The sequence below is a fragment of the Hetaerina americana genome, unplaced genomic scaffold (genome assembly GCF_022747635.1).
Source record: "Hetaerina americana unplaced genomic scaffold, ioHetAmer1.1.p SCAF_12, whole genome shotgun sequence".
Classification (NCBI taxonomy): Eukaryota; Metazoa; Arthropoda; class Insecta; order Odonata; family Calopterygidae; genus Hetaerina; species Hetaerina americana.
In genome coordinates, this window is record NW_027286292.1 from 18,550,756 (window position 1) to 18,566,203 (window position 15,448).

At 37.7% G+C, this 15,448-nt stretch overlaps 1 protein-coding gene across 1 annotated transcript in view; it reads right to left on the reverse strand.

Moving 5' to 3' along the window:
- The window catches only part of LOC139685722 (FYVE, RhoGEF and PH domain-containing protein 2-like), a 97,107-nt gene that overhangs the window by 17,954 nt on the left and 63,705 nt on the right, over nucleotides 1-15,448 (reverse strand). The window contains exons 2-7 of the mRNA XM_071582755.1: nucleotides 6,911-7,655; nucleotides 5,925-6,321; nucleotides 5,153-5,321; nucleotides 4,904-5,040; nucleotides 4,272-4,410; nucleotides 167-372 (exon numbers count right to left, since the gene is read on the reverse strand). Of these exons, the coding sequence (XP_071438856.1) occupies nucleotides 167-372; nucleotides 4,272-4,410; nucleotides 4,904-5,040; nucleotides 5,153-5,321; nucleotides 5,925-6,321; nucleotides 6,911-7,590 (1,728 nt within the window). The 5' untranslated portion in view covers nucleotides 7,591-7,655. The remainder of the gene's footprint in view (nucleotides 1-166; nucleotides 373-4,271; nucleotides 4,411-4,903; nucleotides 5,041-5,152; nucleotides 5,322-5,924; nucleotides 6,322-6,910; nucleotides 7,656-15,448) is intronic.

Sequence of the window (15,448 nt, forward strand, 5' to 3'; positions counted from 1 at the left end):
TGATGACTTTCATTTGTGGGTTAAGTAAGTGAATGGTAGAAAAGATGAATCGTAGAATGTCTTCAAAGCTAAAACATTAAAATCCAATCTAGCAGATACCAAATTTGTACAGATTAGTACTACATTAAAAAAGCAACTGCAAGGAAAAATATATAAAAAAACTTGCCAGGAATAAGTATCTCTCCTGGTGATCACCACTACGAGCAGATATTTTCACGATCTTTCCCTCCTTAATGAGTTCTCTTGTAGGGCTAACCAGATCAACAACGCCACTTATACTCTCCTGAATATCTAACAGCTGCTTGAATTTGTCAATTTTTTTCATGGCCTCATTAGCATGGTTAGCAGCAGTAGATACTAAATGGAGAGCTTCTGCAATAACACAAACAAAAGACATTTTTGTGTAAGATATATTCTGCCATTCACACTCAATAAATCTTAAGGTAAGCACTTCCTAAGCATTCATAGTTTATATTAAAAATAAATATTGGTCCCAACAGTAGGAAACACAGACAAGAAGAAAAAAGCAATGCATCTTAAACAAGTGAAGAGAAACTCAGTTGGGATAACCCACTATATTTAGGATTTTTGGGGAATATAAAATGATTCCTCAAGTTTATGGAATCATATTCAGACTAAGAAAATTACAATGCACTCACACACTAATTTAAAGCCAATATAAAATTAAAATCGATTATTTTGAACTTCTCTCCAATGTCAAAATACTCAAGGATACCATTACTTATAACATTGTAGAGGAATTCAAAAGTGACCTATTTCAAATCCCTAATATATACTGGCTTCCTAACTTTTTTAAGATAATATAAAATGAACATTAAATGGACATTTTATGAATATTTAGAATTAAGCATAGTTGATTATTACAGTCCTCACAGATCCTTTTACATTGCACAATAGTATTATCATTTGATGAAAATCAACGCGTCTCATTTTTTCTAATTTAGGAGGATGATATTTTTAAGCATTAAATATATAGGTAATATCATTTCTTGATAATTACTCATATCTTTTGAACTATATACATGGTGAATGGGTATGAGGGGAGGCCACTCATATCCACTCGCCCAAGAAGCCTCTAGTTCTTGAGCAGAAATGCTGAACTCAGTCATAATCATGAAAAGCAACTATCACCCACAAAATATATATTCATAGGATTCTTTTGGAAATAGCAGTTAAATTCTATGCTTACACAGGCCATATCTTTGCAGCATAATGAAGTACAATTCAATTTTATAAAATTTATTTTTACATATATACAATATTACTTTGGCACTTAACTTTAATATATAAATTTGAGTATTTATGCAATAATATAAATTAGATGATTCAAGGATAAATATCCAGTTGATAAGAGATTACATACATTTATAGGCATTCAGAATATAACCTTAACCATTTCTGAACTTTCTGAACGTCTTCTGTATATTCAAACAATGTTACATACTGAATGAGTAATGTTAGAATGACATGGTAAACCACCTCTCTATTATAAATAAACGAAAACAACTGCCAATGTACGAGCAACAATAACATCAATTACTGTGAAACATCAACATTAATTATTATATCACATTCATTCCTTCATTATATTCCACTAATGAGAGGAAGGTTTTCAATAATACCTTTGACTATTATCTTCCATGCATCATGAGAACTTCCAATTGTTTTTCCTAAATTATTTACTTCTCTAGTTCCTCATAGCTCCTGCCAGCTTTCATGCCCTAAAAAGCCCATTGTCTTCCTTTCTCTACACTGCTTACACAACACTTTCCCTTCTATAACAGCCTTCATCACGTTCACACTGCCTTTCAATTATTTCCTCTCTCACTTTTTAGCCTCCTTTTGATTTCATCTAGCAACTTGCTCTCTTTGCCCATCCCATTAAAAACTTTAGTTCTTGTCTTCCTCTCATCCAACTTATTCTCCATTATCCACTACGCACACATCTCAGAAGCCTCAAATGTATGCTTATCCTCTCACCACAGAAAACATGTCTCTCACTCATTGACCCCTATGCTCTATTATCTAAGCCATTAGTACTATTTTCTTCAAATTTTACTCAGTGCACATGTCCTCAATTCTCTTCTTCAAGTATAGTATTCTGTTAACACAATTATTCTCCTAGTTATGCACCATTGCCATATCATTTTCCCCTAAAATACTAGACAAATATAAGAATTACTTAACCTGCTCTGCTTTGATCCCTCCAACTTAAATGTTTAACTTAGCTTTTCTACTTCTCATGAATCTCATAACTTTCTTATTATAAAACATATTTAATTTTATATTGCATCAGATATATTTTACTAAGCCGACAGCTTTGGAGGGAGTCATCATAGCACAACTTGCAAAAATATTCATCCTCTACATCAACTATGTATTTTCAATTTCCAGGGCTTTAAGCCCTGAGTAGGTATGAGCTAGGTTTTATTCAGGTGGTTAAAATCATTCAGCACAATGCCTGATAGGATGACATAGTAGGCACCTATGTAGCCTGCCTACCCTAACTATCTCTACATACCTAAGAAATGAGCATTAACATTGCTCAACCAAAGAAGCAGCGCAAAACTCACTGTAGCTACTGTTGCCTGGAGCTAAAATCATCAATCATGTATGCATTAATTATAATGACAGTTATAGAGAATTATGTGTCTGTTAAAATGTATACTAAACTTAATAAAATTAATATATTCCATATTTAATTCTGTGACTTTATATAGATACCAATAACAATCAGATTTGTCCATTCAGCAGTATACACCTCGTTGATTCATCATTCACAGCCATTCTACCTTTTACCTTTTTCATTCATGTTTACTGTATGCCACATGCACTCAAAAGAAATTGAGGAGATATAAAAAATAAAGAGAAATTCATCCTAAATTGTAATAAAAATCATTGTAACTACTGAGCTAGTACCTTTTAATGCAAGAGTTCTAAGGTATTTGTTTACTCTCACAGTAATGAAGGTATTATGACTTATTGGTGCTACCAAGAAAGATACCAAAGTAAAAAGGAACACTTGGGTACCTTCAGACAGTGTGATGTAAACATTTTTTGGGCACCTCTGTCAGGGGATTACCTAAACTTGATAACCATCAAATATTAAAAATAAACAATGGACATTACCAAATGCATGATAACGCAACTGGCTTTATCATAAAAACTTTTGAATGTAGTTATTTCAGACATGATATAACATGTAACTTTATAAGAAATCTAAAAAGAAGAACATACATGATGAATAAAACGAAACAGAAGATCATTGCAAAAGTTGCAAGGCTTGAGGTAAATCTTATATGCTCTGAGATTCAAACCTCGATTATACTTGAATCTCAGGAACTGTATGATGCATGATAAGAATCAAGTGTAAGGCTTGAATCCTATGGGTACTGTGACATTATTTATGTAATGAATCTTTCTTCATTACGATATGTTAGAATATAGTATCTCTCCTCTTAATTTCTAAAGCATATTGAAAACACTGTTACTACCACTGACAGTTGCAACACCTTAGTGTATACTATTGTACTTTTTTCAATTCATTATTTGTATGTGTACATTGAAATTTTAGCGTATCCATGGCCCGAAGAAGAGGAACCTAGCAAAACTTTCAAAAACATAAGTCATAAATATCTAAAAAAATAATAGGTTCCAAAACATATTCCTACCCATTTCAAGTAACTTCAGCTTCACAAGATTGTACATGTACACAAGAGTCTGGAATTGAGTTTAACTTCACTTAAACTTAACCTCCTCAAAACCAGAAGTGACAAGTAAATGACAGCATTCAAAGTCATTCCTTCACAAAATCATGTCTCCACGCTATTAAGATTGATGATTCAATTACAGTTTTTGTCTCTCATTTATCAATTACTAAACACTATGAATTAAAACTGTGATTAAATGGAAACTAGTTTTTTAATTTTATAATTTCAACGCTTGATATTTTTTGGAATTTACCATACATCGTTTTGTACCAAGTTGTATCAATTATTCCTCAACCAAATCTGATATACCTCAGGACCTGAGCAGTCAGGACAAAACACCATGACTGAGTTAGAAATGTTGGGTGTAATACTACACATCACAAAATCAATGCAGTCAAAAAAAATTTTAATGAATGATGTGGTGACTACTAGTGGCATTCCACTGCAGAGTCATTCACTAATTCAACTAGAAAACCCTACAAAGAATTGCTAAAAAGATTATTTGATAGAAGAAAAGTTAAGGTGACTTGCAGCACTCACTTTCTGTGTCAGCAATATCTGTTGAATCCTCCGGCAACTTCTTCAAGTAGTCCTTTAGAAGCATTTCATATCTTGGCACCCTTTGAATTGGACTCAGCATGTGATGAGATAGAGTTAAATTTCCACATTCAGGCAATTGCTGAAAAATGTATAATGCCTTAAATTATTAATAACCATGAAAAATTTCAGTTCCACATATTAAAAAAACTGTTTCTAGAACTGACAAAAGTCATATTGGGCATTATGTTTTCATCTTTGTTAAATAAAAATGGAATTATAAGTCAATCATTTTAAGGAATACTAAACTAGATGTGGGAATGGGAAAACTCAAAGAAGTGCCCTCCAAGTACGAAGGTGGAGAGAAAGAAAGGGTTGGGAAAGTATGGTGTTACCTGAAGGAGCACAATAGAGCATGGCATATACAAGACCAGAAGATCCAAAAGCCAGTCATAGAGCACTATCAAAGAAGTGTCTGATTGCCCATCATATACTTAATGATTTCCAATTACCAAATGGAAAATAAAATTTCTTTCTAATAGTATTAAAACATTTTTATACTTCATCAGAAGGGCTTTTGACCTCATACAAAGAAATACTTTATTGATCTTTTCATTGAATATCCCTAAACTTACATGAATCTCATCCATAATTGCTGCAAACCTTTGGTGTTTTGCAGCTAGAATGCCCATGAGGTTCATTGCATTGTCAAAATTTTTCACATACTCTGAATACATTTTAAGGAATGGAGCGAAGTTCTTCATGATGTCCCCTATATTCAATGAAAAGTTTCAATCACCATAGGAAGTTATTTTAACAAAAAATCTTGAAAGGTATATTGATTCATATTTAAAGCTATTCAGAATAGAAATAATGTTTTTAACCTATTCTCTTCTCATGATCCCAATTCTTCATTCTCTCTTCCAGTTGTGGCAAAAGAAATTCATGATGAAACTGGTATATAGACTTGATGTTAGAAAAAATTTGAGGAATCATTTCCTGAGAGAACATTGAATGAGCTCTGTTTACCTGATCAACACGAAAATGAAAAACCTAAAAAAGAAAAAATCTGTTAATATATTGATCATATAGTATTGACTACCTTGAAATGAATGAATTAACCTAAACAGATGCAATAAATGCTCAGTGCTAAGAAAATTAATTAATCATTAGCATATGGCATAACTGAGTATTAAATGACTTCACAAATTAAAGGTATGACATTGAATGGTCTTATCAAGAAAAATGAGCATATTTAGAAATGAGATTCAGTAATTTTATGCCCAATATTTTGAAATTTCCTGGTGGGGTATTGCTGCTAAATTTCAGCGACATAAAATAAATCCAAAAGCTTATCTATTTCAATGCTATCATGGAATTATTTGTGAACTACCTCAAACAGCAATAACAAACAATAATGGTAAATAGGAAGTATACGGGATACTGAAAACACTTCTTCATGTTTGCAATCCAATCATGATCACTAATAATTTCAGTGACTCAAGTATGAAATGAATGGCAATAACTGGTTGAACTAAAGCTGACCTAATTGTCATGTTTGGGATCGCCATATTAAAATTGAAACCACTAAATTTTTAATGTCAAACCTTCATAACCCTTCCTCTTATGAAACCACAAAGAAATGAAGTTACAAACCTGGTCAATCAGGTGCAGCACATTCACATAACTCCTCTCAGTGGTCAAAAGCTCATTAGCTATCTTGTAAGGACGATCTTTGCGGGCATCAGACTCTGGAGGTAGGAGAGCCAAAGGATAGTTCCTTGAGTCTCCTGCTTCACTCTGCCCATCCCAAGTAATGCTTGCATCATCGGTTTCAGATGGAGCACAGCTAATAGGTCGTGGAAGAGAGGGCACTAAGGCAAGAGAATGCCTCAGCTCACCTTGGTGTATTGGTGAGATGGAATCTGGATTTGATCTACCTTTTGAGAGCAAGTTACTCCTTTCTCCATCTTCCTCTTCATCCTCACTCTCTGATTCAGAGATATCAAACCCTGTGTCCTGGTAACACTGTGTCACTTGTTCAGCACTAAACCTTAAAGAAAAATCCCCAAGCTCAAATTAATGTTTTTTACACTAAGAAATATAAAAATCTTAGGTAATTTTATGATTATAAAATGCACACAATCATGGTAGAGCAGAGAGAAAATTTCATGGAATGTATTCTCATAGATATTTCTCTGAGGATCAAATTTTTCATTGACAGATTCCATCATCAACAGTGGCAAATAGGCATATCATTGGCACAGGCAAATGCCCACATGAAAGAATATAACTTTACTTCCTTTCACAGTTTGAAAAACTATTTTTTTGGATATTTTATGATAAAGAATAACTAAGGAAATTAAATGCATTTTGCCCAAAATAAAGCATGAGTGAATAGATTGTTACAATATACTTATCCAAGGATAAAAATGTAAAATAACTAATGCAGTAATTAACCGGCTGCAAACAATACCTTCCAGAGAGGCGATGCATTATATGGCAAAAGCATATTTTCCTTGTGTTAGCAATAACTGCTGATATATAGGAGTTTATGTACTTATGCTTTACTTTTCCATTTCCAAAACAAATTTCTCCATTCAATCCCCTACAGAGAATGCATAATATAAGGAAAGCAATACCTATAAGTGTTCACAACACTGCTGAAGTATTCCACTGAACTCCTGCACGACTGCATTTGGATCTTGTTCCCAGCGCACCCTCTCACACTGGCTGGCGGTGAGACGAGAAAAGGATTGAAACGAGGGAAGCCCCCAAAACTTGGCGGCCTCGGAAAAGAGTGTGGCTCATCTGGGACGTCCTTCATGTCGCGCACCCCGCGGTCCACGACTGGGAAGACTTCGGCCGGCGATGCTTTGGGTCTGTGGTCCACCTCGGTCTGCGTTGTAGGGGCTCTACCGCTCTCCGAAGATGATGACTCCACTGAGATGGTCTGCTCGGTGAAGCCGCAACTGGAAGAATGGCTTCGGACGAACTCTTGGTGAAAGTCGCTCTCGCGGAACCCCATGGACGAAGAGCGGATGGGGAATATCGAGCTTGGCTCCTCGAACAGGGTGGAGAACCGCTCAAAATTATTTAACGGGGGTAGCTGTCCGCCATCGCTCGATCCATTCACTTTGTTCCACATTTGGAAAAACCTTCGTGTCTGCTCGTCGGTAACATGCTGGCCGAAGTCGGTGGCGAAGGGTGGCGGGAAGGGCACGCCGAAGTTGCTCGTCTCGGTTTTCACCTGCCGGGTCCAATCTCGTGACTCTTGGCCGAGGCGCACCGGGCCGTCTTCGACGCTCTTTTCCCTTTCCATTGCCACGAGTATGTACTCTCGCCGGATGCGAGGACCTCCACGAGATCATTTATACGGTAGGAAACCTACAAAATATAAAAGGTGAACTTTAAGAAAACACTCAACTGAACCTCATGAATGCAGATATCGAGCAATAGACCCACAGTCAGATCTAGAAACCTACTTTCATATTTTTGGGATATGAAGAGGTAAATTATATTTTTTAAAGCACTGAGGCTAGAAATCTCTTGTGGCTCATCTAATGACACACATGAATTACTTAGCAGATGCATTGTTTATGGAAAACCACTCCTCGCTCCTCTTAAATTATATGCATTGAGGTAAACCTAAATAATAATTTCGGATAACGGGTAATAACTCATTACATGTACAAAAATGAACACTTTAATTCTGCTCATGCTTTTTCGTGTCATTGTTATAAACACTCAAACCCTTGCTCTCAATGAAACTTTATCGGGATTTAGGCCCTCTTGGAATACAACATTGATGTGGTGGAAGGCCTGGTGCATTCTGATGTCCCTATAGATGTGCTGACGGGAGCTATGATATTTGCTCCTTGTAGGGTCACCCATGCCAGATAGATCAAAGGGTAGTTTCGTAGGTAGACGAAAAGTAGTCCGCGCCGTGTCTGTTCCCAAGTGAGGCGACTGGAAAGGCATCTGACCCCAGTAGGGGGGCCATTTGAGTGATTGCGTCACATTTAAACATTATTGAGAAAATCAACGTGATACCACCTATATATTAATCCCTAGAATACCATGATGGACAATATAGAAACAATGAGTCACGGCACCTACGGGACACGGCCCAATCGGCCGTGTGGTAGTAGTTTTAGGGGAGGCGACCGACAGCTAAGGCCATTTTCGCCGTTAGGGATGGATGGGAAAGGGTGGGTGGAGAGAGAAACCTGGCGTCGCCAATAGCCTACTCTTAACGAAAGGCGCCAAGGGGTCTGCAGTTCAACGTCCCATCCGACGGCGCGGTACTCACTCAAAGTGCTCTCCACAAAGTACCTCAAGTAGGGATCGGGATACAACTGAAAAAATATAGGCATGGATCTGAGGCCAATTAAATGGGGTTTGGAGGAGAATGGAAAAGGCGAAATGGACAGGAAGGAAAATAAACGAGGAAGTGCTAGGAATGGTAGGGTAGGAAAGGGAGAAATCCAAAGGAAGCAGAAAAGATGGCGGCACGACATTTTGTTAGGCAATGGGATGTTGAAGACTGTGATAGAGGGGGGCATGTTATGCAAACGAGAAGGGGCAGGAATAGGATACGGATGTTGGACGGAATGAAGGGAGGAAGGAAGTATGCTGGATTGAGGAGGGACATAATATAGTTTTGGAAGTCAGATTGTAAATTGCAGGAGAGGCAGAGAATTATCGTTGTACCGTCGTATAGGCAGTATATATCCAACACCTACATTAACCAATAGATTACAAAAAATAATTGGGATTTTGTGTGGAAATAAATATAATTTTCTCAATCGCCGACTTCTTTAATACTCTTTGAAAATTAATAAATGAAAACCCCAAAGAGAGCTTCGAAGGGGTCGAATTTTCGATAATGAAAACTTCAGATGAAACATCAAAGGAAGTGTAGAGCGTAGCTCTACAGAGATTATGGTCATGGAATGACGGAAAAAGAGAAGAGATATTCGGAGAAAAAATTACAAGAAAACCATGAGGTGTAGGTGAATAATGACGACAGTGGATTGAAAAAGAGAATAAGGCCCAATGGAAATTATACAAAGTGAATGAATGCACTGGGCTAACATGACAAATAAAGTGATTAAGGAAAACGGATGACAGAAATTAGCGCCCAAGAGGTAGAGTGTTGGGTAGAAGCGTCAAACTTCGAATTATGAACTGAATGATGACACTACCGAATGTCCCCTCGCTGAAGAGCAGAAGATGCTGGGCAGCGAAAAGATCGGCGAGGAGCCGGTCGCTCACCATGGTCTTGATGACACTAATAGAACGAAGACCTACTTAGAACTCTCCGGAAAGCACTAAACAAAATCAGGAGGGGCATAATTTGAAGGACGATAACTTTCTGAAAGTAGATGCCATCGAGGATAAAAGAAAAGACATAACGAGGACGAATGAAAATGAAAACTATGAAGCAATATTAATGAGGTGGATACAACAATTAATACAATTACGAGGTTCTTAGAAAATCTAACTTAAGTAAGGGGTTTTAAGTTTCAGGAATATATTAACGGAATAACAATTTAAAATTAACTAGCTAATAAAGACAATGCGAAATTAATTTTACTCGAAGTGAGTAGACAATAGGGATGCAAATCCCTGTAATGGGTCTTTCTTCAATATTGACGCTCCGCTGATAATCCGCATAATGTGGATATTTCGGATGTGTTATCAGTTAAAAACCTGACAATTAATATTGTTGCATTCATAAAACCTAATATAGTCACTTGGCTTTCATGATTACTAAAGAGTATGGTGTGCAAGATTACACGACCATTTTCAGTACCCGTTTATCATTCCAGGTGAACAGTTACGGTAGTCTACCTTTTTCACGTTTAGCCGGCATGTTGCAAGTGTAACCAAAAACTCCAGGCCCGCGTTCACTATTCCCAACAGGCTATTTAGTATTCCTTCCAAAGGGACTATCGTTGCCCGTGTCTCACTGCTAGGATGCTGCACTCACCCACTGTACTGACACACCATGCCGCCAAGAACAGGATTAATGCCGACAAAATGCTGTAGTTATGGAGTATACGATGAAAGGGGTAAAACAGGGGACATATGAAATTAATTTTGTATGTTGTCAACCCATTAATGCATAAAACGCACATTCAATCCTATTCCCTTAGCCAAACACGCGAGTTAATATTAGAAAGCAGAAGAGGATATCTGGAAGAATGAGATTTGCTCGTTAAACGGGGGTTAACTGAAATATACCATTGTTCATAAAGCTTACTCTCTTGTTTTATCATTTCCAATGAGTTTCACATTAAGACAATATTTGTTCGATCAGCAATGTTGGAGAAATCTGAGACAAATTGAGGAACAACATCGAAATAAAGGTCAATATTTTTTTGCATTAAATTGAAAACCTTTGAAACAAAATTTTATTCTCAAATATTCATAATAAACAACATTCTTCTAGTTATTTAACTAACAAAAATAAAACGTATATTTTCTTACAACCTCCTTTAATGTGTTTTACAAAATTTGAGACCAAGGGAAATCACACTATCAGGCCAGAAATCAATGTATTCACCCCAAACCGTCGAATTTCTTAGGGATCCAAAATAATGAGCAACCCCTTTCTAATCTTATTATATTTGAAATTGTCACTATTTTTCTGTTCAGTAGACCAGGAAACATTCCCCAATTTTTTTATTTAGCAAAAAGGGAACGTAACGAACAGTTTTTATGCAATTCACACGTGATTTTATATAGTTCAAATCTAATCTAACCTTATATGAAACGCTTTTTAGGTCAACATTTAACTGAATTTCGCAATAACTCAAAACTTTTTGCTCGCCGTTTTAACCACATTTTATGACCACGGACAAAGAAAATAAACGGGCAATTGACTATATAAATTGATTACAAGACAGGGGAAACCATAAATTCCATATTTAATAGCAATGAAATGAAAAATTTACAACAGAGGTGCGAATTGAAACCACTGCGGAGGATACTCAACGGTAACTTCAACGGAGTCATTCGCTGATGAGCATTAAAATACAGCAATACCAAAGTGCAAAATCATTCGCCTTGACCAGGTTCAAATCCCGGCGAAGGAGAATGATTTTTATACTTCGGAAGTTTTGCATTTTTAGAGGCAAGAGAATGACACGAGACGCCATTTTATTGATTTCAACAGGTACGTCACTGGAACAGTCAGACAGGTGGAGTCAAGAATACGGTGTTGAGTGATTTCGGGAATTCCCCGCAGTTCATGCATACGTCGTCTGGTCAAGATGTGTCCCTCACACAGGAGCTGGCATCTTTTTCTAGCAATCGAATATTAGCTATTCTGACGCTACTGACGTCAGATTCTACCGTAGACAAAATGCAATTGGCTCGATTGTTAATGATTATGAAGTTGTCAACAATTTCAAAATCCAAGAGATAATAATCCTCGATATTCAATGTTTTCCGTTGTTTTAATCTTGGAACGGGTAACAATTCTCAAAATAAATATACATACATCATAAAAGATTAGACAGCAGATAAATTCTTGAAGATGAATAAGAAGTTAAAACAAAGAATGAGAACAATTTTGTTTACCTGTAGCAAGAAATACATAAAAATTCCTTGACTGTTCTAAGGGATGCATGAAAGAATGACAGAAAAATAAGCCGCCGCTTAATGTAATCATTTTCGCGGCATTTCATCTCCTTTGACTAGACCAGGAATGCTTAGGGTTTTTCGCAGTTTTTCAAATGCCCAAATCCAATGTAATGTGAAAACACATCTCTTCCCCTCCTCCTTAAAGGAGAATGAGCATGCTGGGGAATGGGTTCAAAGGAGGCTTCGAACCCATTTCCCAGCATGCTCATTCTCGTTTACCAATCTGCTTCTACCTCTCGCCTTTTTAATCTCCTACCTCTCCCTCGACATAGTTTCTCTGCTCTTTCTCTTCTCTCACTCACCACTCCCACCCATACATTGAAGGAGGAAGCTCGGCCATCGAACATTAAAAATGATGGGAGTACCTTTTTATTATGTTTAATATGTGACATAAACAACCGCATAAAAGTGAACGAGGAAAAACTTTTCACGCAGACTAATACTTTTTTCACGCAGTGAGATTTAAAAAAAAAATCTATAACGTAAACTTCACGTTCCGACTTTCAGACACCATCAGACTTTCGATGACGACAGTCCCATGCAAAGTTAGTCTTCCTTAAGTGTGAATTAGAATACTAGTAAATTCACAACGAGAGCGAAAACTTTTTTTATGGACGAAAATTCCATCATCCCCAAGGCTACGTCCCACATTCGACACTTTCTGTAACCCTTATCGCGAGTAACCAAACACAAGCCGTGCATCAGATTCGCTTCTATCTGATGATATCCATCAGGAGCATCACTTTAACTGTATATACATGTGGTGCTAAATTACATACGGGGTGAGAATCGTTTTCTTTCGCAGGGACTTTAATCAGGTGGAAGAACTTGACACATTAATTTATAGCATGTGAAAGCATTAAACTATTAACAAAGTAATCAACCCGAAGGTCGGTTTGGTATGTGATGGTAGAGTTCATCTACATCTACACAATACCCCCCAAGCCGCGGCGAGGGCGTGTGGAGTTCACACCGTTCTAAGCCCGACGGGGTGTGAAATTCACGCATCAGGGTAGGGGAGCTAGTTCCATTCCCTGTGCCGGCTATGATTTCCCTAGATAATCTGGTGCCCGAAAAATCACCCAGCTTGGGTGCAGCTGAGGGTGTCGAGAGAGGCTTGCCCAAAATCGAACACGAGCCCACGGGTCAGTAGTCCAACGCTCAACCCCTAGACTACTGCGGACCTGTGAAAGCAATGTGAACCACAATCTCGATAATTATGCAGACATAGAAAATATCTTTTATTAAATATAGCTAATGCTTCACAATTTCATCTTTCAAACAATATTTCATCTATTCGCTCGTATATATGTAATATAACTACGTAGATATGTATTTCTTATTAGCACATACTATTTTTTTCACTAATTGAAAAGTCTTAATCAAGTATTTGCGATAATTGTTAAAGTTTGCCAGGGCCATATTGACCCGGGTTCGAGTCCTGGAGGCGGCAATTTTTTAAGTGGTTTCCGATCCCTATTTGGAGTACTTTGTGGAGAGCATTTTAAGTAAGTACGCCGCCGGTCGGATGGGACGTTAAAATGTAAATCTATTGTTGTCTTTCGTTAACAATAGGCTAATGCCGACGCTGGGTTTCTCTCCTCCATTCCCATCCGTTCATGCGCAAAAGACCTCAATTGTCGGTCGCCTCCTCTATAAACTGCCACGACTATCGAAGCTCCAACCACTACTGCTATTAGTAAACATTAACACCGCTGTGACAAGGAGAGAGAAGTAGATATCTGTGCGTAGATATCCGAGGTCTCCTATCTTCGCAATGGAATTCATTTATGGCATGACATGAAACTGTTTATTTTCTCTACCTACCTCTTCCTGCCGAGAAGAAATTCAGAGCTGATGCTAAAATTTGTAAATAATATAGGCCAATATGACATGAATATATGATAATTGAGGACATTGAACTTTCATTGATTAATATGTTTATGCACAAGCACTATCAGCAGAATACAGAGCCATTTTTTACACCAAAAAACTTCCATTCTCTAGTTTAATCACAAAATGTACACACGCAGACCTACCATATCGACTAATATCTCACAATTGCATGCGCCTAAAACAATAATAGGTATTCGTCAAATGATGATATAATATATGTACTATATAATATAATATTTCATTTAAGCACTACCCCTCGTTGATCAGTTTTTTACAATGGCAAATGAAATTGAAGTATCAGAGGGCCAATATCACCCACTCTCGTCTCTTTCAAAAGATGTATTTTCGAAATATCATTCATTCCACAGCTAAAATCAGAATGCACTTAAGTTTTAAGAATGAAATTCTATCGTCTATTTAGGGCATATCACTGCTATTGGTACTGGTTAAACTTCGATGACATAACAGGTAGAAAAAGTAATCTCTCTCAGTTACAGAGTGTATCGGGAGTACAGAAGACAACGTTTTCACTTTTCTCCCGGAGAGAAAAATGTTACAGACTTGGGCCACAAGTAAGAAGAGAAAATCTGAGCAAACAATCATAGATAAGATAAGGACATTATTAATTGAACCAGAGAAGATTCAACAGAGATGGAAGGGACATATAGAGGAAGTATATGGTATCAGGCCAGCAAGCTGAAACATAGACAGAAAATATGGTGTAGATGAAAATTGCTTAGGCCCACGCTTACTCAAAGAAACGCGAGAAAGAAACGACATTAAGGGAATTGAAATTAAGCCGTGGGAGCGGACAACATCCAAGCGGAGCAACTTAAATGAGGAGGAGAATGTTCTTTTATGGACTAATTGGTAGCATTTATGGCGAAGGAATTTGCCAGACGTTTAGCCCGATCAGTGTTTTATTCTAATCCAAAAAATGGACAGGCAGCCCCGTGTGTGGGCTACAGAACAATAAGCTTGATTTCGCACGCAGCTTAAGTGGTTCTCAGGTATGAGAAAACGGCGGGCAAACCCTTAATGACTATCATCGATGGCCATACGCCGCTTTGTCATTCCTCGGGCCGAAGAGTGACAATCAACCAGCCTCCACCTCTACTCTCGCCTGAACACATACCTTTGAACTCGCCAAGGGTTTATCAGGCAGGGACACCAGCGACACGGGGGCATTCCTTAACCTCGACTTACGGCTCTTCAGCAACAGTGCCATCCCGCTTCCGTTTCGGCGAGCCATTAAAATACCTCTAGCGAGTAGTGAAATGTGTTCTCAGCCACTCGGAATTATCATTTTCCCTTACGTCACGACGACACAGGATCATCGATAAGAGGATGGAGAGCAGGGCAAATAGTTACTTAGGGGATGACGAGCTTGAGTTCAGAAAAGGGGAGAGGCATGCGTGATGCCATTGCAGTAATGAGGGCACTAATAGAGAGGACTATAGAAAACAATCAGGACGAATTTGCCTGTTTCGCAGATTTTGAAAAGGAATTTGATAGAGTGACGTAGGAAATAGGAATAGATTGGAGGGATAGGAGACATCCGCAACCTGTACATGCCACAGACTATTCAGCTGCGAGTGGGGGATGGAGAGTCTGGATGGGCTGTGCTAGAA